At 51.8% G+C, this 22,230-nt stretch overlaps 7 protein-coding genes across 7 annotated transcripts; all 7 read right to left on the bottom strand.

The window, feature by feature from the left end:
- Nucleotides 1–447: 447 nt before the first annotated feature.
- Nucleotides 448–1,290, bottom strand: cpcA (amino acid starvation-responsive transcription factor GCN4; the record flags this gene model as incomplete). Its single annotated transcript, XM_040941587.1, has 2 exons — nt 448–852; nt 943–1,290. The coding sequence occupies 2 exons, from the start codon at nt 1,288–1,290 to the stop codon at nt 448–450; spliced, it is 753 nt and encodes a 250-aa protein (XP_040798212.1).
- Nucleotides 1,291–3,765: 2,475 nt separating this feature from the next.
- BO72DRAFT_213118 (uncharacterized protein) lies at nt 3,766–4,600 on the bottom strand. The gene has a single exon (XM_040939689.1). It carries the CDS (start codon nt 4,362–4,364, stop codon nt 3,894–3,896), a length of 471 nt encoding a protein of 156 aa, XP_040798211.1. The 5' UTR covers nt 4,365–4,600; the 3' UTR covers nt 3,766–3,893.
- BO72DRAFT_213117 (uncharacterized protein) lies at nt 4,601–5,380 on the bottom strand. The gene has a single exon (XM_040939688.1). The coding sequence runs from the start codon at nt 5,270–5,272 to the stop codon at nt 4,838–4,840; it is 435 nt and encodes a 144-aa protein (XP_040798210.1). The 5' UTR covers nt 5,273–5,380; the 3' UTR covers nt 4,601–4,837.
- A 3,090-nt stretch (nt 5,381–8,470) lies between these two features.
- On the bottom strand, nt 8,471–9,161 carry BO72DRAFT_450913 (uncharacterized protein). Its single transcript, XM_040945365.1, has 2 exons — nt 8,571–9,161; nt 8,471–8,515 (listed from the first exon to the last, which is right to left on the bottom strand). The coding sequence occupies exon 1, from the start codon at nt 9,034–9,036 to the stop codon at nt 8,803–8,805; it is 234 nt and encodes a 77-aa protein (XP_040798209.1). The 5' UTR covers nt 9,037–9,161; the 3' UTR covers nt 8,471–8,515; nt 8,571–8,802.
- A 139-nt stretch (nt 9,162–9,300) lies between these two features.
- BO72DRAFT_213122 (uncharacterized protein) lies at nt 9,301–10,086 on the bottom strand. The gene has a single exon (XM_040939690.1). It carries the CDS (start codon nt 9,964–9,966, stop codon nt 9,565–9,567), a length of 402 nt encoding a protein of 133 aa, XP_040798208.1. The 5' UTR covers nt 9,967–10,086; the 3' UTR covers nt 9,301–9,564.
- A 6,286-nt stretch (nt 10,087–16,372) lies between these two features.
- BO72DRAFT_450909 (uncharacterized protein) lies at nt 16,373–17,422 on the bottom strand. The gene has a single exon (XM_040945364.1). The coding sequence runs from the start codon at nt 17,396–17,398 to the stop codon at nt 16,697–16,699; it is 702 nt and encodes a 233-aa protein (XP_040798207.1). The 5' UTR covers nt 17,399–17,422; the 3' UTR covers nt 16,373–16,696.
- A 702-nt stretch (nt 17,423–18,124) lies between these two features.
- On the bottom strand, nt 18,125–22,062 carry BO72DRAFT_213035 (sulfate transporter family protein). Its single transcript, XM_040939687.1, has 6 exons — nt 21,627–22,062; nt 20,202–21,533; nt 19,953–20,152; nt 19,670–19,903; nt 18,444–19,624; nt 18,125–18,382 (listed from the first exon to the last, which is right to left on the bottom strand). Exons 1-6 carry the CDS (start codon nt 21,859–21,861, stop codon nt 18,358–18,360), a joined length of 3,207 nt encoding a protein of 1,068 aa, XP_040798206.1. The 5' UTR covers nt 21,862–22,062; the 3' UTR covers nt 18,125–18,357.
- Nucleotides 22,063–22,230: the final 168 nt, after the last annotated feature.

Genomic DNA, 22,230 nt, shown 5'->3' with positions numbered 1-22,230 from the left:
ATTAAGGCCACGAGTCAATCCATATATACAGGAGACATCAGAACCGGCCGTTTAACAAAACGACATATCCGAAGAACGAGACCCTCAGCTGATTGAACTGGGGTAAGAAGCGAAACACACCAAGAGGTAGGACTTGTTGAAGAGGCAAGCCCACCTGAGGAGAGAAGTACAACACAAGGTCTGGCAGTGCAGCGAGACAAGCACGGTGACCGATCATGATCAAGTGACAGATGTAAAAACTTTTTATCCCGTCAATAGCAGGTCGAACAGCCGGTGGTTGATGGCGAGGATTGAAGGTCATCGACTGCTATTGACGGGAGACAGACAAAAGGCTCGACGCCCCCGTCCACAAGACTCAAATAAACGACAAGTGCACGATGAAGCACAGACACATTATAACAAAACCCATTGATCCGCAAACATACACAAGAAAATCCGATAAACTTTTTAATGGCCCTCCATGGCGAGAGCCTTCATCTTCCAGAACTGCTCACTCTGCTGCGCCTCGAGGAGGGACGCTTCGAGCTCGGCGACGCGACGCTCCAACTCTTCTTGGCGCTCCAACTTGCGAGCACGCGACTTGCGAGCCGCTTCAGTGTTGCGAGCCCGCTTCACGGCGGCTGGATCGCTCTGATCGCACTTGATGGGTGCCAGTTCCTTGCGCTGACGACCGTTGACACCAGTGACAGTAGAGTGCTTGTTGACACCAGCGACGGTGGAGTGCTTGACGCGGGTAGTGGGAGGCGAAATAGAGCGAGCTGCGACACCTGAACCTGGAGCCGGAGACTTCCTCTGCCTGATGATGGGCGAGGCGCTTTCCCTGATGATGGGAGAATGCGGGGGACCCATAGACTTGGTAGGCGGCAAGGGAGGAATCATCTCGCCCGAGTCCATAGCCGGAATCATCTCGACAGGGTCGATAAGTTGATCGAGACGGTTCACCTCCTGCGAAATGGGGAACAAAGCATCCCAGTCTTCGACAGAAGTCATCAACTCCATCTCAGGCGTGAATAGAGGAGAAGTGTTCTGGCTGAAGCTGCCAGGCGTAGCCAAAGGAGGAGTGCTTAGATCAGTGAAAGTGGCCGAAGGAGGAGGCGCGAGAGACGAGGCATCGAGGAAGAGGTCCTGCGGCGAGACAGTGGCCGGAGGAGCAGCCTCGACTCCCTGGCCGAAGAAGTTGCCAGAGATCATCTGAGGAGAGAGCATGGTAGCCTCCATGGAGCCGGGCTGGAAGTCGAAGAGTTCGGAGAGGTCTGCGATTCGAATGTTAGCGATACTGACACAAGCCATCCGGCTCGTCGCTTTGGGCTCACCTTGAGGAATGTTGGAGGTAGACATGTTGCGGCGGTGATTCTGTTTATTGAGGTAGTTTTGATATCGCTTTAGATAGTGTAGGTGCTGTTTTCTGAGGATCTGATCGTGGAGTTTTGGAGTGGTAGAGTTGTCGTTGAAAAGAGGAACTGGAGGACGATTGAAATGGGTAGTAGAGGGCGAAGCGGCAGGCGCGGCGTACTGGCGCAAATTTGGCTTCCGTGCGTAAGGATGAGACCAAGGAGACGTAGTAGAAAGATGATACCCGGAACCGTAAGGCGCTATTCTGGCAGATGGAACCTGACTAGGCGAGGCTGCGAGCCGGTGATGTACCGCTGATGAGTGTCGTCGAGTAGGTAGCCCAGATGGGACCAGAAGATTTGCTGAGGCCGAAGAATTAAGGGTAAGATTCCGTGGTGCTGGAGCACGCGAGTCCCTGGGTGAAGGCTGCGAAGCTGGGAATAGCACAAAGTCTTCCTGTGGAAGGTTGTTGTTGTTGTTGCTGTTGTTGCTGCTGTTGTTGTTGTTCGGAACTGAAGCCAGTGGCTGCTGAGACGGGGGCGTGGGGAGCCATGTTTGCTGAAAGTTATCCGTGGTGAACGACGTAAGGTCGAACGGGGTAATCGTGCGAGTGGGAGAACTTGAGCTACGCGATGCGATGCTGAAGTTCAGAGGTCCTGGGACAGGAAACTCTGAAGGGGGGGTTGACGAAGGGGGAAAAAAAGACGAGGTCCGAAGAGGATCTATGATGTCTGTCTCTGTTGAGAAAGACGAGTGTAACCGCGGAAAGGCGTTTACAAGGCCATTTTGGATGGATGGATCAGAAAAAGTCGCGTTGTATGATGGCTGTATGGTGACGGAGAGGTGAATCTATGGTGGTGGTGTTGAAGTTGTAAAAAGGACCGAAGTCAAAAAGTGGGATGTCAAAAAAAAAAAAGAAGAGAGAGAGAGGGAAAAGAGAAGCGCCAGGCAGCGAAGGGAAACCAGGCACTTCTTAAACCGAGTACCATTTCATGGAAACCAATCAGCGTTGTTCTGTTCCCCGCCTGTCGCTCTAACCGTCTGGGGACAAGCGCACTTTTGGCGCGGTCAGCAGGTGTGAGTCATAGGGCCTATGGAAGTCCTCATTGGGTGCACACCCTCTGCCGGTGGGGCCGGTCGGAGCCCCAGGCATTCCCGTGCCTGGAGCAGGCAGTGAGCCTGCGAAGTCGGTTGAGGACGGCGGTACCGTCCAAATACCACCCTTTACCGTCCAGGTACACTGGCGGGGGATGTCACTGGCCAGTATCCCTCTTCACCTCCACTGCCAGAATGCAGAATGGAAAAACGAAAGAAAAAAAATGGTCCCAGGATCCAGCCTGGAGGATGGTCGACGATGATGAAACCGGTTCATCCACCGGATCCATTGACCAACCACCTCGCAGGGTCGGGGTCTGCATTGGGAGAAGCACAACAGTCTCAGCTGTGCCCCCGGGCTGTCTTTTGGGGGCTGAGCAAGAGCCTCACCCTCTTGTCTCACCTGCTGTGCCTGTTGACTGGACTACTACTATTAGATAACTTAACATAGTTAATCTACTGAGTGCTAGGCAGACAACTCCTGCATACGTATACCTAACCAATTCCCTCTGTACTTACGGTGCACAGTGCTCGAGTACCGTACTTCTTCCTGCCTGCAGTCGGAGTTTCGGAGATCATTTACTCGATTCACTCCCCGCCCTGCAGAGGACAAGCCCCTCCTTTGCTCGTTAAAATCGCTCGAAGGGCGTGAAATTCCACCTGGTCAAACTCTATCAAGACACCGGGACGTTCCGGCCTCTTCACTAGCCAGGAATGCCTTGATTAGCCCTTTCCACACCCGTTCAAGTTTGGACAGAATCCCTCGAGGTCTGGTTTTCCTGCATGGCGTTATCACTTAGATGAGATGGAATGCGATTGATTTCTCAGAGCGCAGCAACACCGCCGGCGGAGGGGAGAGAATCCCCTTTTTGAACTTCCTCTGTCTGGTCACTGGCCCAACCCAACGGAAGCCGGCATCGGCGGGCACCCGGCCCTGTTACAAGTTACTATCCTTCACGAAAATGTACGGAAAGGTTCCGTTACAAAACCAGCCAAGGAACGGGGCCTCCATAGAGTATAGTTCATCATTTAGATTGGAGCAGATACGGATCCTACTGGGTAGAGGGGAAAAAAGGGGGAAGAGAAAAAAATCTTCACAGCTAACCAAAGAATCATGGAAAGTCAAATCTCAATACCACAGATGTGAATGTCAACTCGAGTGGCACGGAATAAACTCGATGTTGACCCGATCGATCTGCTCAATTGACTAGGTCACAGGCAGCAAAGCCGTCAAAGGATGACGACAACAAGAACAAAGAGTGCCAGGCAGCCTGGACCAAAGGGGTTGGGGAAAATCGAAGACAGTGTCTTGGACGCTTGATTCCGGTCTCTCTCTCGTTTTGTGGCATCCACAATTTATCCCCGCGGGTGGGGACTGCGACTGGAGATGCGAAGAAGCCCTTGCGCGGGCATGGACGGATACGCCGCCGATACGGATTGCAGCCGCGTGGCCCGCCGGCCCTGCTTCAGTCACACATTCGAAAGTACATACACGCACATGCGGATTCTAACGGCTTTTCTGCTGCCGGGGAAAGGAAAAGAGGCAGCCACCAGTGAGCTATCACAATCAGCATGATTCTTGTGAGCTTTTCCGTCGTGTGGACTGCAGAGGATGGATCGGTGTATTTGCAGCAGCACTGAAGTCGAGTCCGTACGTGTCCTCTCATCCCCGGGTTTGTAAGCATTGCACGGAGAGACGGGACAGCCCATGTGGTCTGATTGGCCAATAGGCAGTGTAGCCATCGCAGCCCTGGACACCTGGACACCTGGACATCTGTCATGATGATGATGATGATGATGATGGATGGACACGTTGACGGCAGCCTATTCTTATGTAGAGTAGGTCCAAGATACAATAACAGGATCTTCATCAGATAGGCATCAGCTCTTTTATTCCGAACCAATGACCGACAGATCAACCTCCATCCCTCCAGCATTGTGAAAGTGTATCGCGGCCGAAGTATCCCCAACTCCGATGGCCATGCGATGATGATGCGATACCATCGTCCACCTAGCTTGTCTGGAACTCTAAAGATCGATCTACCACCGTTCAAAGTACCCTAGAAAAGTACATTACACTGCACTACATCGTAAATGATCTTGCGCGAACTCAAACCCCAGAAAAAAAAAAAAACAAAAGAACAAAATCGGACCCAACAGCACCTCGAACGTTATCCGACCTACTCTACCATGTCTCGTCAAGATCGCAAAATTGTCGCTCCCCCTTTCTACCACTTCTACAATCTTGGAACACAATTAAAAAAATGCGCCCTCAAGTATACTGTAGCTGTAGCAGTGCAGGCCGCCCAACGCAATTGATGATCATCACAATCCTTCCTCACCAAGCGTAGCACCGGGTCGCCATTCCAGGAATGACATCGTCAGTCCCAGACATAGCCTTTTAGCCTTGCTAACCTTCAGATCGAAAATAGACTTTCACCAGAGTGCAGTGCAATGCACTGAAGTCAAGCACGGTAGCAAGGCTGCCTCGCCCACATAGCCCGCCGGCTCCGAGACAGTCCAGCACGTCGCTGGGCCTGTCTTTTCGGACCTGATATCCGAGACGACACAGGATAATGGAATGACCATAGGGGGTATGGGGGTAGAAAACCTCATCTGCTGACGTAGTCTTCTCGTTGTCTTGCTGGTTATCTGACTGGGACATTGTTCCAGACTGAAGGGTATAATGAGCAGGTCGGGCTTGAGGGCAGAGTTGAGATCGAGCTCTTCTAAAGACGATGGCGATCTTGTGATGTACGCCAGCTCCTTCCCCGAGCAAGCATTGGCTACCCACTTCCCACTGCAGCCACCTGAAGCAACTGAACCACAGTCGTCGAACAGACATCAGGCTCAATCAAAAAATGCCCGCAGATCATCAATCAGCCTTAGGCAATCCAGAGCCTAACCCATTGACCGACCGCAGCCGCAGGTATTCTCACAATAGACGACACCTGACCCCAAGCAACTATCCTCCTACCTCAATTCAACAAGTCCCAAACAAGCAGCCCCTGCAGTATCGGCTCCAGATTGCTGTCAATATCCTCACCATTCCCAACCCAACCTCATGGGACAGCATCCAACCGCTTTTCAAGGGTCCTGAAACTCATTTGGAGAGGTACGATGCTAGAACTCAGCAGCGATCTCCAGAAACGAGACACGGAGGCCCTCGTCCTGGCTAGGCCATGATCTGACTGCACGAGCAATGTGAGCAGGATATTGTTGCCTCCATGATCTCCGTCCGAAAGCCCACTGGCGTAGGGCATCTCGTCGTCGTCGTTGTCGCTCCGCTTCCTCCGCCACGCAGCTACCGTTGAATTGATCAGGAAACTCGGCCGACGTCCGAAAAATAAGAAGCTTTCCTGTTCCAGATGGAAGTGACACCAGGGCAGAACGCTCCCATTGGCAGTAAAAAAGGGGCGGGGACTCGAAGGCGAGATAGATGTCAGCACATGAATCGGCATCGTCGAGACGACAATCTCGCACGGATACCACTCAGCACTCACCTCTATTCAAGGTGACCGTCCACAGGGAACTCGCCATCGGGTTCGCCATCAGTCTTTCCGAACGACGGACGCCACCCACCACTGACCTGACTCGAAGACCCCGTTCTCCCCGTGTAGTCTTGCAGAGTACCAAACCTCACGGCGATGGATACCCCCAGCACTCTTAGAGATCAAAGTAGCGATCTCCATTATAGCCAGATCAGATCTGCACAATGCACGAGTATATGCAACTCTTCCGCGAATAATGTCCTTTCAGGCGCGGTTCCGGAGAGGAAAAACCGCACCCAGCATCATGGATCCATTGCCTGTTCCTGAGAAGTGTAGCGCCCATCCACAGCTGTTAAAGAACTTCTTTATAAGCTTTTCCCCCTTGAATGCGTGGTCGCGGGCGGCGGACGACTGTCAAGCCTGTCAAAAACCAGCTACGATGACAACAACATTGGTGATTAGAAGATATGTCAGACCTGGTGGTTGAAGGGAACAGCCGCCGCGGGGTTCAACCGTAGTCAGCTAGCGAAAGACTGAGCTTAGTCAACAATAGGCTTGGAGGTTGTGTGGGGGATATGTACCATGCAGGAAGGCCTCACGCACAGTGCAGACAATCTCAATCGAAATGTAATACGCAGTGCGTCCGATGTGATAATAATTCGAGTTCCAGAGACATTAGAGAATGTTTGAAATCAACGCAAGGCGCAGGTGGTTTCCACTGATAGTGGCGGCGTCCGAAATAGAGTAAGGTATCCACAAGTGCTCCATCTCCATGACATTGACCGCCAGGAACCAGCATATCTCCATACGCAGGTCACTGCTAGCCTAACTGCAATTGTGTTGTGCTGTGCGGTGCGGTGCTGGGGAGCACACCACAACAAGCAAATCGGAAGTGGGCGGAACTGTCTCCACCGGACGCACCATGTGGAACAGACGCACGGAGGACATGGACACTTTATATAAACACCTGGGGTAAACCCCCCGAACCAATTGCAGAACAATGCGTGGGATTCTATTAGCTATTACCTAATGATGCGGCGCCCAAGTATACATGACGCGACCAGCATTCTGTCCCACCATCGAGTCACCGTAGTGGACAAGATGGGTGGTCAACAATGAGCACCATACCCTTTCAACAAGCAAAGAGACCATCCTTTCCTCCGATGAGGGTATCCAGTCAAATGCATCAAATGGCAGTCACAGTCAAATCGCAAGGAAGCACAGAAAAAGAAAAAGCAGCAGCAAGTGGTATCAATCTAGTTTGGACGGCGCACAACATGATCACGCAAGGCCCAATGGACTTTCTTGCGGAACGGATATCATAAACGAATGAAACGCAGCACAAGACGCCGGAAAGGACATCAAGGCTCGGAAATAACCGCCAAAGCAGTACAGGGTATCATTGACACTCGACACGGATCACTTCGCCAATAGCTCGACGAGAGAGATTCATGAAGGAGTCAAGGGGGTAGTATCAACGTCAAGCCAAAGTAGCAGATTTTATTTTTTCGAATTCGAAGGGGTTCGCATCACCGATTTGCAGACAAGGCACTTGTCTTCCCAGCCAAGATAACGACCATTCAGGCAGCAGCCTGGACAGGGGTGGAGGCAGGGACGTTGTTGACAGGGGCGACCTCCTCGGTGGCAGCAGGAGCCTCAACAGGTTGAGCAGTCTCCTCAGCAGGGGACTCCTGGACGGGGGCCTCCTTAGGAGCAGCCTCGGTGGCTTCCTTGGTCTCCTTGACCTCACTCTTCACAGCCTTGCTGGGCTTGCGGAAGATACCGCCCAGCTTGTTACCCTTGGGCTTGGCCTCGCCGTCGGCGCCCTCGTTGTCGGAGTCGCCCTTCTTCTTGCCGAAGTTACCGAAGAAGGAAGTGCGGCGGCTGTTCTTGGGAGTCTCCGCAGCAGCAGGAGAAGCGGCAGGGGTGGCGTCCTTGGAAGCTTCAGCGTCAGCAGCAGCAGTCACAGTCTCGGGCTCAATGGGCTTGACGTTAGCCTCCTCGACGGGGTTGTCGAGCTGAGGAGCACTGCTGGCAACGGTGGTCTCAACGGGAGCGGGAGCGGGAGCGGCAGCCTCCTTCTCCGACTTCTCGTGAGAGGGGCTGGTGACCTTCTGGAAGAAATTGCCGAAAAGAGAAGCGCGCTTGGACTTCTGGGTAACAGGAGCCTCGGCCTTCTTCTCCTCTTTCTCCTCCTCCTTCTTGTCGCTGATCTCAGCAGGAGCGGGTGTGGCGGGAGCGGGGGCTTTCGCACAGTTAGTCAGAAGTAGGTGATTTGGAGATTATGGGGGACATACCCTCAGCTTCCTCCACGGCAGCAGCAGGGGCCGCCTCAGTGGTCTCGACAGGGGCCTCAGCGGGGGCCTCGGCGGCGGGCTCGGCAGCCTTGGCCTCCTCTTCCTTCTGCTCCTCCTTCTTCTCCTCGGTCTCCTCCTTCTTGCCCAGGAGGGTTCCGAAGATGCTGGCGCGCTTGCGAGACTGGGAGCGGCTCTTGGCGGTAGCCTTCTCGTCCTTGGGCTCCTCAGCGGGGGCGGCCTCCTCCTTGGGCTCAGCAGCCTTCTTGACGGGCTCAGCAACAGCAGGCTTGTCTAAAGAACGTTAGTCAATAAAGGTCTCTTGTTGCGTGGCGTAAGACTTACTCAGCTTCTCCAGCTCGGCCTTGTAGCCCTCGCTGGCGACGATAGTCTCCTTCTCGGCCTTGGCCTCGGCAGCCTTGGTCTCGAGAGCGAGCACCCAGCCGTCACGCTCAGCGCCGCTGGCAGCCTGGAAGGTGTGCTTGTTGCCGTTGACCTTGAAGTGGAACTCGTTGGCACCCTCCTTGGCGATATCGGAGACCTCCGACTGTGAACTCAGTCAGCATCACCACTCACTTATCTCAAATTACCTATTTCCAAGTACTGACCAGGTTGAAGATACCAGCCGGGGTAGCCTTGTCCTCGGCGCGCTTGGTCAAGAAAAGGAGACCCTTGCCGGTCTGGCTAGCCCAAGCAGCGATGGGGTTGGCGACAGCAGGCTTCTCGTTCTGGTGGAAGGCGGACAGCTGCTTGGCCTCGACAGCGTCATCGTGGAAGTAGAAGAAGCGCTTAGCAAAACGCAGACCCCTGTTGTGATAACCCATGATTAGTCACTGCATGCGAACCTCACAATGCGACAATTGGCGCCTTACTTGACCAGACCGGGGGCCTTGTAACCAAGGACACCCTCCTCAGCGGGGGTAACCTCCTCCTTCTTGGGCTCCTCCTTGGCCTCCTCAGCGGGAGCATCGGCCTTGGGCTCCTCAGCAGGAGCAGCAGGGGTGGCCTCAGTAGCTTCGGCGGGGGTCTCCTTGGGGGCCTCGGCAGCGGCAGGCTCGGTGGCAGCGACCTCCGTGACGGCAGGCGCTTCGGTGACAGGAGCAACGACAGGCGCAGCAGTCTCCTCAACGGGCTTCTGGACTTCAGACATGATGATATTGGGGGTTAGATTGATTAAAGGTGTAATTATAGTCGATAGTGATGGATTAGCTAAGAGTTGTTGAAGCTGGGGTGGCTGCGTAGATTAGTTTGCGCGTTGAGCTGAAGAGGGGTATCGTTTAGAGAAGGGGGGGTATCTTGAAGGAAAAGAAACAAGAGCTCTGTTTAGCGCAAAGCTAGAGAGAGCTTGGGTATCACAATGAAGGAGAAAGGGTAAAGTTTGGGAAAGAAGAGAAAGACCTCTTTTGAGTTGGGGGGGAGGGAGGGATTAGAATGAGTATATGGGGAGAGGAAGAGGAGAAGAAAAAGAAGAAAGAAAGAAAGAAGAAAAGAAGAAGGAAGAGAATTTCAAAGGCCAGGAAACGAGGAGAGGGTACTAGAAGAACAACTACTGAACTGGAACTAGTCCACCTGGAAGGAGCAGGGGCGAGAAAGGAGGAGCTGGAGGGAGGGTGAGAGAGGGTGAGAGGGTGAGTGAGAGGGCGGAAAATGAAAGGGTGTGGAAGTTGAGCAGGCCTGGTCACTTCCCGATTAGGCAGGGAGCTGCAGGGCGGGCGGCCCTCGAGGCTAGATTTGAAAGGAGAGTGGAGCATCATGGATCTTTTTTTTTTGATTATTATTTTTGTTTAAGGTATTTTTTGATTGTTTTTCTTTGCCTACTATGAGCATGAGCATCTACTAACTTACTACTTGCTACTAACAATTGCGACTACGAGTACAATTCGAAGTACCTTAGTAGCGAATCCTGACTCACTCACTTGCAAGCTAATTTCCCACCTTACCTATCTACTTCAACCTATGTCGTAGCCACTATACTTAAATCAGGGGGTTTTGTTGTATTGCCCCATCGCGTTGACCGAACCATCAACAACAACAACATCATCATCATCATCATCATCATCAGACCATAAACTAGACTAAATAAACGCCAACCACATACATATGATCTCTGCCACAGGTACAGTATATACGACACTTACATCCTGCAGATCTATCCTGCATCTCCTTTTTTTTCTTTTTTTTCTTCTTTTTGACATCCACGTACATACATCACGATCGGAATCTCACCATGCAGCATGCCCGGATCCTGCAGACTGGAAGATGCCTCCGACACCAGCCCAGCACGTCCTGTTGGACAGTACACGATCCGGTCTGACTGCCAATCGTCACGATGATAGACGAAAAGTCCAAGCTCCTTTCTTTCTTTCTCCTCCCCCCCTCCTCCCTGGCCATGGCCTGTTAATTAGGTCCGAAGTATAAAACCCATCCTAGCATAGTCCAGTCCCCTCATGGTTTAAGACTTAAGAAGCGAAAAAGAAAAAAAAAATTCTCTTTTATTTTTTTTTGCAACGCAGGCCGAACCTCTTGCGCACGCCGAACGAAAATTTGTCGGCCCAATAAATAGGGTAATAAGAATCAAGGCCCTTGAAAAGAGCCCCTCCCTCACCACAATGCTGAGAACCTCCCCTCCTCCGAGCCCTCCCCCCTATGAGGTCAAGGGCTTGCTGAAACCGTGGTGAATCCGATCTTCAAGACAGCCCCCGATTGACCGACAGGCAGAATTTAGCCCCCTTACTAAAGAGAAACCCCCCCCCCCCCCCCTTGCCCCTCCTGATGACAGCCCTGGGAATGGAAGGTCTTGCCGTGGGACGCGGTTCGCCCTTTGGTGGTTGTAGGGTTTCTTGGCACTGACTGGTCTTTTTTCTTTACCGGTCGTGCAGATGGTTTCAACGGCGCTTGGGAGGATCAACTACTAACGTACTAACTTATATAGTTCCTCAGAATCACTACAGTAGATTGATTATGCTCCGTAGGGGTGGTTAACGTAATTGCCACACCACCTTTTGAAATCCAAACCTCATCGATGGATCATGGCTTTCTTTTCTTCTTCTTGTTCAGGTGAAGGAAGTAGATTGGTGTCACCTGGTCACCGTGTTTGTGGGACCCAGCCCTCCGTCCATTCGGTTTCCATCCATCCAAACCTGAACCTCCTATTCAGAATTTCCAGATCGTCCTGGTGGGTTTAGCTTCCAAGGCTGGTCCGTTACACAACCATGGGTCAGAATCAGATAGGTTCCAGCCAAGTGGCTTCTTGTTGTTTATTCTCGAGACTAGACTAACTAGTCTAACCTACTAGTCTATGACTCCTCCTTCGTTCCAGGCAGAGACAGAGACCAGCTTTCCATAGACTACACTGCAGTTAATTCTGATGCTGCCGCCGCATCGCTGCTTGAAAGTAGGCGGTTGGCGATGGCTGCCGAAGCTGAATCGCGCTGAATCGCGACTATTGGTGTTTCACATATAGCAGAAAGCCCGGTCGGGAACAGATATTTAGTGCCTCAAGTCTTTAAGACTCCTGCCCAACCGATCCACTTAGATCTCGATGTTGCCGTTATTGTCAGGGAAGAAAAAAATCCCAGCAGCAGAAAGAATCAAACCATGATGAAGGAAATATGTTAAGCGCCGGGCTAGTCTAAATAGTGAGTTAGTTAGCTTTTTAGTCCAAACGCTCGGTTACCCGCCCGCTGTTTTTGGCGAGCATCTTCATTTTGTTGCTGCTGCTGCTGCTGCTGCTGTTGTTGTCGTCCTCTTCTCTCCTCCTCATCATCGTCGTCATTCTGTGCCACATCAATGTGTTCATGCTGAAGGGGACTCTGATTTGCCTGCTTGAACCCCGAACTCCCTTCTTCTGCTAAACCGACCACCCACCGGCAGTTTCTCAGACCAGTCCCGTCCATGCGACCGGAATGCCTCGTGACAGCCCAGCATTGTTCAAGACTGTAGGACCAACCAGCGGGAAAGGAGCCCCTCCATCTTTGGCAACTTGGAACTTTTCCCACCTTGCCTGATCTTTTTTATCTACCCTATCGGCGCCGCTGACTCGCCAGGAGAGAGAAAGAGAGATATTCAGTCCTGGGCTCGCGTGACTGAAGTCATGGAAACAAACTATGGTCGGAGGGGAGTAATCCGCCGCCTATTGAGCGATAGAGACAAACTTGAAGTTATTCTATCTTTCCCATCTAGTTCGTTCCATTCAATCTGGCGATACTAGGCGATAAAGTCACTGGCGCAAGCCGATGAAACGAAAAAGGAATTTCCAAACCTCCGCCACCTTCTTCGGCCGTCCCCGTGCTCAACTTCACAAGGAAAATATTTGGGAAAGGGAGAAGGGCCCTAGAGGGGAGGCCGGGGGGGGGGCGTAAATGGGAAGGAATAACATCTCCTTGGGACCATGAGTTCGTACTTCTTACTCAGGAGGGTAAAAAGTGGATAGGATATTGTTTGTTACTCGAGTAGCTCCAGCGCCAGAGCTGGAAAGGCCGCCCCACTCTCAATCATCCCCCTGTCTCACGACTCACGAGTCACGACTTTTGCAGTATGTGCTTTCTGAATCTTCTTGAATTTCTTGAATGATGATCCTGTCTTTCTGGCCTGCTTCTGTGGCAAGGCAGCGGCAGCAGAAGCGGAAGAATATCCCTAATGAGATAGAGCTCATACTTCCTCCGTTGATTTGGATGTACGGTCCGTACCATGGAAGTTCTCCGACATGACATTTGCACAATAGGTTGGTCATATACAATTTTGCGGCTCGCGGGATCTGCTTTGCTCAACGCAATTACTATTCGAGAAATCATGATCAACCATGATGATCCATGATAGAAGCGCACGTCGCTTGCCAATCCATTCTAACAAATCTCCTCAGCAAACTGACTCTACTCCATGGCCTCTCATATACTCGAGTACAAACAAGTTTGCAAGAAGGGTTATCGCAGTGGGCCGGCCAATTTGCCCGCTTCCTCATTCTCCCCCTTTTTTTTGCCTTGACTACTATCGGAGTACGTACTAGTTTTTAGTAAATTTTCCATTCTGCGTTCTCTTCCCTCCCGGCCGTTTCAACGACCACCAGCAGGCCTCGGGCTTGAAGCGAACCAACCAACATAAGCTGATGAGCTTCAATCCCGACCGTCCACCAATCAGGCCACCGTCGATCTGATGATCAATGGCTTGGCCCGTGTTGAACCGCCGTCTTGCTTGCTGATCCAGACAATCCCACTGTCTGACTTTTTGCCGACAGACAGCCATCCGTCCATCTAGCCATATAGTATGAGGTTGTATAGCCAGAAAGAAAACCAGCAGGCGGTGGACCGCTTGTCGACTCTGTATTTCACTACCTACGATAACTCTCACGACCGCATAAACCTCCCCTCTTCGCCATCTAGATTCAATTTACATTTCCTGCTTCACGCTTCAAATCGCCCCTCCCAACGGTAAAGAGCTCCTACCCAGCAGGAGTCATAGTCCAGAACCCCCAACCGCGGGAAACGGGAGGGAAACGTCACGGGGGCCCGATGAGGGATAAGCCCCCATATTGTAGACGTCCAAGACACCGACCAGGTAGCCTGCGACTCCCAGTCCTCAAGAACTTGATCTGTGACCCCGTCGCACACATAATTCTAGCCGTGGATGGTCCACTGGCCACGGAAAACGGTGGCGCTGCCGGACATCGTACTGTACCTTCCGCGGCGGGTATCTAGATAGAACATTAGAACCATACTCACGAAAGAAGTGAGTAGTGGTTGTGGTTGGGGAGGGGCACCCATGCTTTGATACGTACTTGGAAGAGACGTTTGCTGGAGAGACGTAGTGGGAAAGGGGTAGATGGATTGCCTGTTTGCAAAACATACACCTACTAACAAATATTCCATGAAGTGACAATCCTAACCATAGATTAGCCCATCTCTAAGTCAAAGTACCCCGACAATCATCACCACTTCCAATTTACACCTGCTAGTTACTCCCTTGATTATCCCGACTATCCAAAACGTGACCACTTCTAGCTTCTGCTACCGAGTAATTACTCATACACATGGGTTCCCGAGTGCCTTCAGAGCGCAAACGTGGGGTCAATGGCAGCTCTTTACTTGAGTAGGAGTATGAGGAGCATGCCCATACCGCCTTGACTTGCTCACACCGCCACCGCTTCCTCGACTACACGCAAGATCTGAATCCCAGCCGTGATCGCCAATCATGAGGTATGAAACTTATAATAAACCCGGCAGAACCCAGTTTATCATCCCGCTCCATGTCTATGTTACGTACTGAGTAGTATGTGTCTAGCACCAAATCGACCAACTTGTCAAAGTCCACAATAACTTCTCGTTAATAGACCAATAAATCAACCAAGTTTCCGCCCCAATATGAGCTTCCACCGGCTTTCAACGCCACCTGCAGCTCCCCTCCTCTCATCTGACATGGAAACCGTTGACTTTGCTTATCAATTAATCTATTCAATGTAAAAGTGGGCGGTTGGATTTTCAGCCCGCCCCCCCCCCGCGGGTGCTAAATTGCACTACAGAGGGGAGCCGCGGAGCTAGTACCTGCTCACCAAACCAGTCTCAAGTACGGAGGTGTGTCCCAAAAGTTATTGAACTGCGCTAATTGTCTCGATGTAAACTGGTTGTAATAATATCTTATATAATATAAGTATAGCCTAAAGAAGTAAATTATAAAACTAAATATAGTAAATATTGCTCTAAAAGATATTACTTGTAAGATTGAATATAGTAACTACTACTAGATTAAGTCTAGTCGAGAATATACTAAAAGATTTTTACTTGTTTAAGTATTAGTACTGCGAAGCTATTCCTAAGCAGTACAACTTACTAGATATAATAGATATTATATTAACAAGTCAATACATATATTTCAGTTAAGAAGATTAGTGCGGTTTAATAACTTTTGGGACACACCTCCGTATAGAAGTCACGCTACCTGTTACTGCAAGGCGACGCCGAATCGAAATCATTGACCCTTAGCATGGGGGGAGGTCACGTTGTTTGAAAGCTTACATGATCATGGCCATGACCGTCGTTGATCAGCGCTAGATCCTTGTCTAGGCACTAGTTATTGATCTCTGCACGGACACGATCAATCATACCTTCCTTTTAAAAAGGGAACGTGGCCATATCGTTTTCCCCAAGGGCCTTTCAGTTTCTTGGGATGGTGATCTCGGCGGTGTGGAAAGGACCTAGCCATACATTCCACCCCATTGGCAGGAAGTGATCTCCAGGCGATGCAGCGGCTCACTTACAGTACAGGGCTGCAACTAACTACTAGGTACAGTACCATCATCAACCATTATCAAACCCAAATCAACCGGGGGTGCTATCTGCCAAAACGAAGTGGATTGCATGGTACACAAACGGAACCACAGCCCAACCCTTGGAATCTTGCATCTTCAGCCTTGTCACGACAGTACGAGTACTAAGTTATGTTAGCGCTCATCCCTGCAGAAGTATAGAACCTCAGTAGGTAAGGTATTTAGCCCACCTCATACCTCACGTGACCACATGCCCTCCCCACTCCACCCAAATAACCTCGAACTACAACTCCAACGCAGTCTAGCACATCAAAACGGAAATACTGGATACACTTTTCACTCCACCCCCCAAGCCCACCCTGACAAAGTGGAGAGGGGCTGGCTGACATCAGGGGAAGGCTAAACCCGGCGGACGCCGCAGGCAAACCCACTGCACTGCACCTGGCAGTCGCATGACGTGCCTTATCACGCCATATACCTGCCATCATCATGCACTCTGTAGATCCCCCGCCTCGGAAACCCGAGGTCTTCCCATAGATAGGCACACATCCTCCGATTCGTCCGCTAGCGCAATGAACTCTAAGATGGTATCACTGTCACCACCTGACGAGATGGCGAATCCTGCCCGCGTGAGGGGGAGAGAGAGGAGTTCGGGTTCAGATCCAACAAGACTGGTCGTCAAGTGTGAGCTTGATCTACGCCGTCGTTGATCGATTGTATGAATCGGTCAGGTGGGGGTAGATCGCTTGCGCATATCGAAAGTATAGTGGTGCGGAGGGAGACGGGGGAAGGGTGGATATACTCATTGTCCATTAGCAGTGTGAGGGTGTATCCTGGTATCAAGCCTTGTATTCTTTTCTCTCATGGACGTAAAATCGCTCCCTTCTAGATACCCAGTAGAAGGTTCCCATAGTCGACTGCGTCGTGGAACAAACTTGCTCTCATATCATCTACCTATCCGGTAGTAGTACCTGTATGCAGGTGCATGCAGACTGAAGAGGCCACCACCAATGATCTAGATCATTAGGAAACCCCCTAGCTACAGTATACACCGCACCCTACACAGCCCCCATACACAAGAGAACAATACACAACTTCAAGGTTCTACCAACAAGGACGGAAAAAAACCAAAGAATGATAATCCTCTTATTCGTACCAACATCCAAAGAAAACGCGCCCTACTCCTCAACAGAAACGGAAGCGTCGAAACCAGAAACAGTCTGTGTCTAAACCCTCACCACCAAAAAGTCCTCCACCACCTCCTCCTCATCATCCACCCAATTAACCCCCCTCCCCAACCCAAACCCACCACTGCTCAGCACCAACCCCTTCATCCCGACCAACACCCCCAAGATCCCCCGGCGGTCTACAAGCTCATCGAACGCCTGCCCCACGGGCAGCACCCACCCGCCGTGGCCCCAATCCCACCGGTAGAATTGTATCGTCACCGGCAGACGAGGAAGCATCACGGCGCCGACGATGGGCCCCGCCGACGAAGACAGTAGCTGGGGCGGGTGATGGTGGTGTCGGTAGTAGTGGTCGTGGCCGTGATGGTGCACGGCGGCCAGGAAATCCCGCAGAATGAGTACGTGGTGGCCCGGGTGCGCGCGCGGGCGTCGCAGCGCGCCGCTTATGAGGGTGAAGATGATGAGGGTCTCGCTGCCGCTGCCGCTGCCGCTGCCGTCCCTGCCGGCTACGTTCTTAGCCTCCGCTTCAGCTTCAGTTGCAGCTTCGTGCGCAGGCTTACGGAAAGTCACGGTGATGCGGTTGTAGGACTCGCGCATCGGGGACATGATCCCGGCTTCGAGGTCTACGGTGAAGCCTGCCGCGGTGGGGAAGAGGTCACTGAGGGCGGCATACCATAGGCTGGTGGACTTGAGGGCGTGGGAGCGTCTGTAGATGGTGTTGTTGTTGGTGGGGGCGCTCATTTTGGTGGTTGATGCTATGTAGTATCGTTAGTGGGAGTCCTGGGTGGGGGGAGGGGGGTGGGGTTTCCTGGTGATAATTAGTGAGATCTGGGGTTAGGTTCAGTGTTTCCCAGTGTGAGTTTTAGCGATTCAGTCAAGGTTGGTAGGGGTAGAGATAGAGGTAGTAGATCTCTTGATATCTTGGTTATCATGACGGATTTTATAAGCTTGGGGGTTGGTGAAACCGTAGGAACTGGAGGCTTAGCGGAGGTTTTCTCTAGTAGTATGCAAACGGAGATTAGCATGGAGGATTTCCTCAACATGCCTGGATGTCAAAGACTGTCAGTGAACAGAGCAGAAGTCCCCTTCCCTTGTTCGGGCATCTATTATAATAAGAACTCCTGGAAATAGCCGCTATTTGCAAGTGCAATCGATCCTGGACAATGAGTTGCATGTCGTTTGACTCCGTATGCCACAGAGGCTGTATGTCGAACTCCGTACTGGTACTGAGCATTTCCGAAGACCGTCAGCTGAGCCTTCGTGCTTCTTCAACAGAAAGCGTGTCTTTCCTTAGAATGTGCTGCACACCTTTCTCTGGATGATGAGAATGGGGAGGGCGGAGCATAGACTTGACTGAAGCTGCATGGAGAAAATTCCAAGTGATGCCGAGCAGCGCTACATCAACTGAACCATGCCACGGCTCAGCATTTGATCCTGTTTGGACCCCCGCCAGTCATGCAAGTAGCAATCGTTAAGTCTGGAAGACGACCATAGGTAATAAGTTAGTCGGTCAAGCTATGCGCCCGACCAGCTAACATTAACAACAGCCGACGCACATACATACACACGCTCACAATCATTATACAATAGTTAGGTAGAAGAAAGTCAACCACCAACATGCTATGCAAGACAAATATACCAAAAACATGCCACTATAGGCGGAACCGGCCAACGCATCAAAGTACCAGTCAAAACAGCTATCAAGCCGCTGTTGTTAGAACGTAACTAGAGGAATCATGTCAGTCAAAAAGCACAATCCCGTGTACAGGAATGACGGAATACTCACGAAGTAATGCTGTCCATCCGCTCCGTAGTCAGTTTCAGACTGACCGTCAGAAGCTCCCTTGCAATCTCTGGCTCGTTTTCACGCAGCTCCTGCCACTTCTCCATGTTCAAACACCAACTCACGCAGTCCTGTTCGGCCTTGACCGTCGCTGTCCGGCGGGTCTCGCTGAAGAAGGGCAGCTCGCCGCACGGTCGGCCAGCCACAATGATTTCAAAGTATCGTCCCTGCGGTAGTTCGTACTCGGCACGAAGCATCCCGGATTCCAGAAGATAAAATCCCATCGGAATATCGCCTTCACGGAATAGGACAGTGCCTGCTGCGTAGCTTTCTCGCACGAAATAGGCGCACACTGGAAACCAGAAATCCTCGTTTCGGGAGGTAATGCCCTGGAAGGTCTGGAGGAGCAGCGGAAGCGGCTGGCGCATGGCAGACCATGCTGCCGGTGCGACTACTGCGACTTCGTCTTCGCGGAGGGTGCTCCTTGCGGCTTGCTGTAGGTATCGCTGGCGAGGAGAACTGACCATCGTATCACCCAGGTGGGATGGTGCTTGCGGGGTAGGAACCTCCAGGAAGCTTGTAGAAGTTCCGTGCTGTCTCCTCAACAATGCCTCCCTGTGGCTGTAGAATACTTTGAGATAGTCATTCTCACAGAATTCGAGCGCCGAGTTCAGATCCTCGAAAATTTCCACCCCCGTTACAGCCTCGAATAAGCCCACGTTCTGGAGACTACGTCCCACCTCTCCTTCCACGTCGAGGCCAGAAATGGTCATTTGAACGTTCCGCTTGCTAAGAATGCGATTGATGCGGGTGAATGCCTCGGCCGCGGAGAAGTCGATGCCATAAACCCTGGAGAAGTCAAGGATCAGGAATCGGATGGGCCGTCGGTTGAATGCCTCTTCCTCGATTAATCCTCTCATCGTATTCTCAACGCTCACGATGGTACCGAAGAAGAGATATCCGCCAAGCTTGATGATGAGGGTCTGCTGCCCGGCTTCCTTGAGGAACCGCTGCTGAATAGGAGGACGTCTGACTGTAGACCCCGTGATCCCGCCCGAGAAAGTCGCACGGATAGCAGACTTACGAGAAGTCTGCACGACAAAGCTTAGACAGGCGAGAATGATACCAACAAGAATACCAACAACAAAATCCCAGGCGCCCATAGTGGCAACAATGATGACAACCTACAGAATTAGCCAGTGCCGTCATTAACTCAAATTAGAGCTTACCGTGATATATTCATGCCGATGCAATTTTCCCCATGTGTCCACCAAGGCCTCTTGCATCAGCTCAATTCCCAGCAGAAAAATGAGAGCGCCAACAACCATGACCGGAATAAAGCCGACAATCGCCGGGCCGACGACGAGAATACCAGCCGTCGCAGCCGCGAGCATGATACCTGCTAAACGGGAGTTGCCACCACTGTCAATGAACAACAGGCTATTGGTATATACAAGGTAGTTCTATAGAAGTCAGCAAGTCTCCCTGCAGGCAAGCTATCAGAGGCAGTACCTGTATGCTGCCCGAGAAGCCGGACAGGGCATTGGTGACGCCATGCGCGATGAGCTCACGGTCCACGTTGAGATTATCCTCGCCCGTCGATATGCCCAGGGCAGGCACATTGATGGGTACATGCAGGACGCCGAAGAAAGTGAGCGCGAACATTGCTGGGATCGTGTCGACGAACGCGGCCCAGTCAACAGCAGAAAAATCTATGAATAGTTAGAAAGTCACCGCTATCACAAAGATTCTTTCACATACCATAAAGGGTATAAAAGTGATACCACGGATTTGAGGAGGACGGCGCATCGAAGACCCATCCTTTGTTGCGCAGAGTGCCCATAGAGACCCCAGCGCTGAGAACAACAATATAAAATACGACAGCCACGCAAATGAAATAGCCACCGAGGAGGAAATTAGAATGCAGAAAACGCTTCAAAACAAGCAAGCCGACCGCGAGGAACAAGGGCACCGTCCAAAGAAATACTGTGTCCAGTTGCACCAACTTCTCCATTGTTGCCAAGGTGAACTCGAACGAGCCGGGAAGCCGAGCTGATACCTCGAGGCCGGTCAACAAGAGGAAAAAGCCCACACCCCCGATGCATCCAATAAGAATATGCCTTGGGAAGAACCCGATCAAGGCCCCTAGCTTGCAAGTCCCCATAAGGAAGAAAACAAGGCCCGTCAGAATCGAACTGACCGAGAACGCCAGAATAGTGGTAGCTAGGACAGACTTCGGGTTATCCGCTCCAACTCGATTCAAGATCGTGAAAGCCATCTGGTGAAAGAAAGGTACCACCTCGATCATCTCACTGCCGATACCGCCACGGAAGATGGAACCTCCGCAAGAGAAAACGAGCTGAGCAATAATCGTGCTCACGTAGAACATGGAGATACCGTCCGATCCAAGGTCAGAAAATATAGGCTCACCCAATGGGAAGAGGATCATTCCGTAAGACAAAGCATCGAGTATGTTGAGCAACAGACCGAGGAATACCGATGGCAACAGGCTGAGGGGATAGACGACCCCCTCGCGCCATACAGCCTGTTTGTCCCACGATTTCGGGTTGGCTACGAGCCGGAAACAAGTAGTGACACTCGAGAAGGCACTGGAAAAAGCGCTCGGTCCCTTCGTTCCCGCATATCCCTGGTTTTCAATATCACCTGTAGCGCCGTAGCCTTGATATGGCTTTGGGTGTGACGGCTTAGATAACAACGAAGTTTGCTCTGTGCTCACAGTCTCTCCGGCAGTGACGACCGGAAGCTCGTCTTGAGAGACGGTACTGTCACTTGCCCTCTCCCACTCTTCAAAGTGGTACTGCTCAGTCTGGCTTGATTCCGGGATATCGGGGTGTCGGATCAGTTGGGTCAGTACCGAGGAGCCGGTAGTCGGAATGGAGGAAGGGCCAGCCTCAAGATGAGCCCTTGCTGCAGCTGTTGCGATCGGAGTCGGGGTCGAAGAAAGCGACGATTCGCGAGGGGGGCGGAAGACATCGAGCGACGAGGGAAGTGTGTTCGATTCACGCGACAAGGCGAAGGATGCTAATTCGGCAGTTTGTTCTCGCATACCATGGGACGAATAATGAGCCGGATCTAGGCCAAACAGTCAGCACTGCATTATTGTATTGTGACGACACGGCGGGGTTATGCTTTGGGGGACGAAAGTCGATTACATGAGCGGCGTACCTGCAGAGTTATGAAATGACCGATGGAAGAAAGACCTGCTCGGAGTCCGATAACTGGTGCCGCCGGACACGGTTGGATCTAATACTGAGGACCGTGGAGGGCTCCCATTATGAGCATGCTCAACTGGAATCTCCATTCCGGCTGGCTCCAAGTCGTCATTGAGGGCGGAATGATGCGAAGGCATCCCCGCGCCGCGGAGGTCGCTACGGCTGTTGCACGATCGCAAGACTCCCATGGCGGATGGTGTGGCAGAGGATAAGCCCACCACAAGTCCCAAGTGCCGAAGTCACAGTGCAGATTGTAAGAGCCGAGCAAGTACTGATTCAGCCCGCAGGCTTCCAGGCTCGTGGACGAGATCTTAGGACAGTGGCCGAAAGTGCAGAGATGATACCGGATGACGCAAGAACTCAGAAGAATCAACAACCATAGACATCGCTCCACGATTGGCCGATTGAATGAGGGGAAGAAGGGAAAACAGACGATTATGATATGGGAGGCGTTCAGAGAGTAGGTCTGGAGGGATCAAAAGAGCGATTCAATCCGGTCCAGGCATGACTGGCCGTTGTTATCAGCTAGGTGGGTGAAAGTGACTAAAAAGTCTTAT

The sequence above is a fragment of the Aspergillus fijiensis genome (assembly GCF_003184825.1).
Source record: "Aspergillus fijiensis CBS 313.89 unplaced genomic scaffold BO72scaffold_51, whole genome shotgun sequence".
NCBI classification, from domain to species: Eukaryota; Fungi; Ascomycota; class Eurotiomycetes; order Eurotiales; family Aspergillaceae; genus Aspergillus; species Aspergillus fijiensis.
The sequence above is the reverse complement of the archived record's forward strand: the minus strand, read 5'-3'. Positions and strand labels throughout refer to the sequence as shown.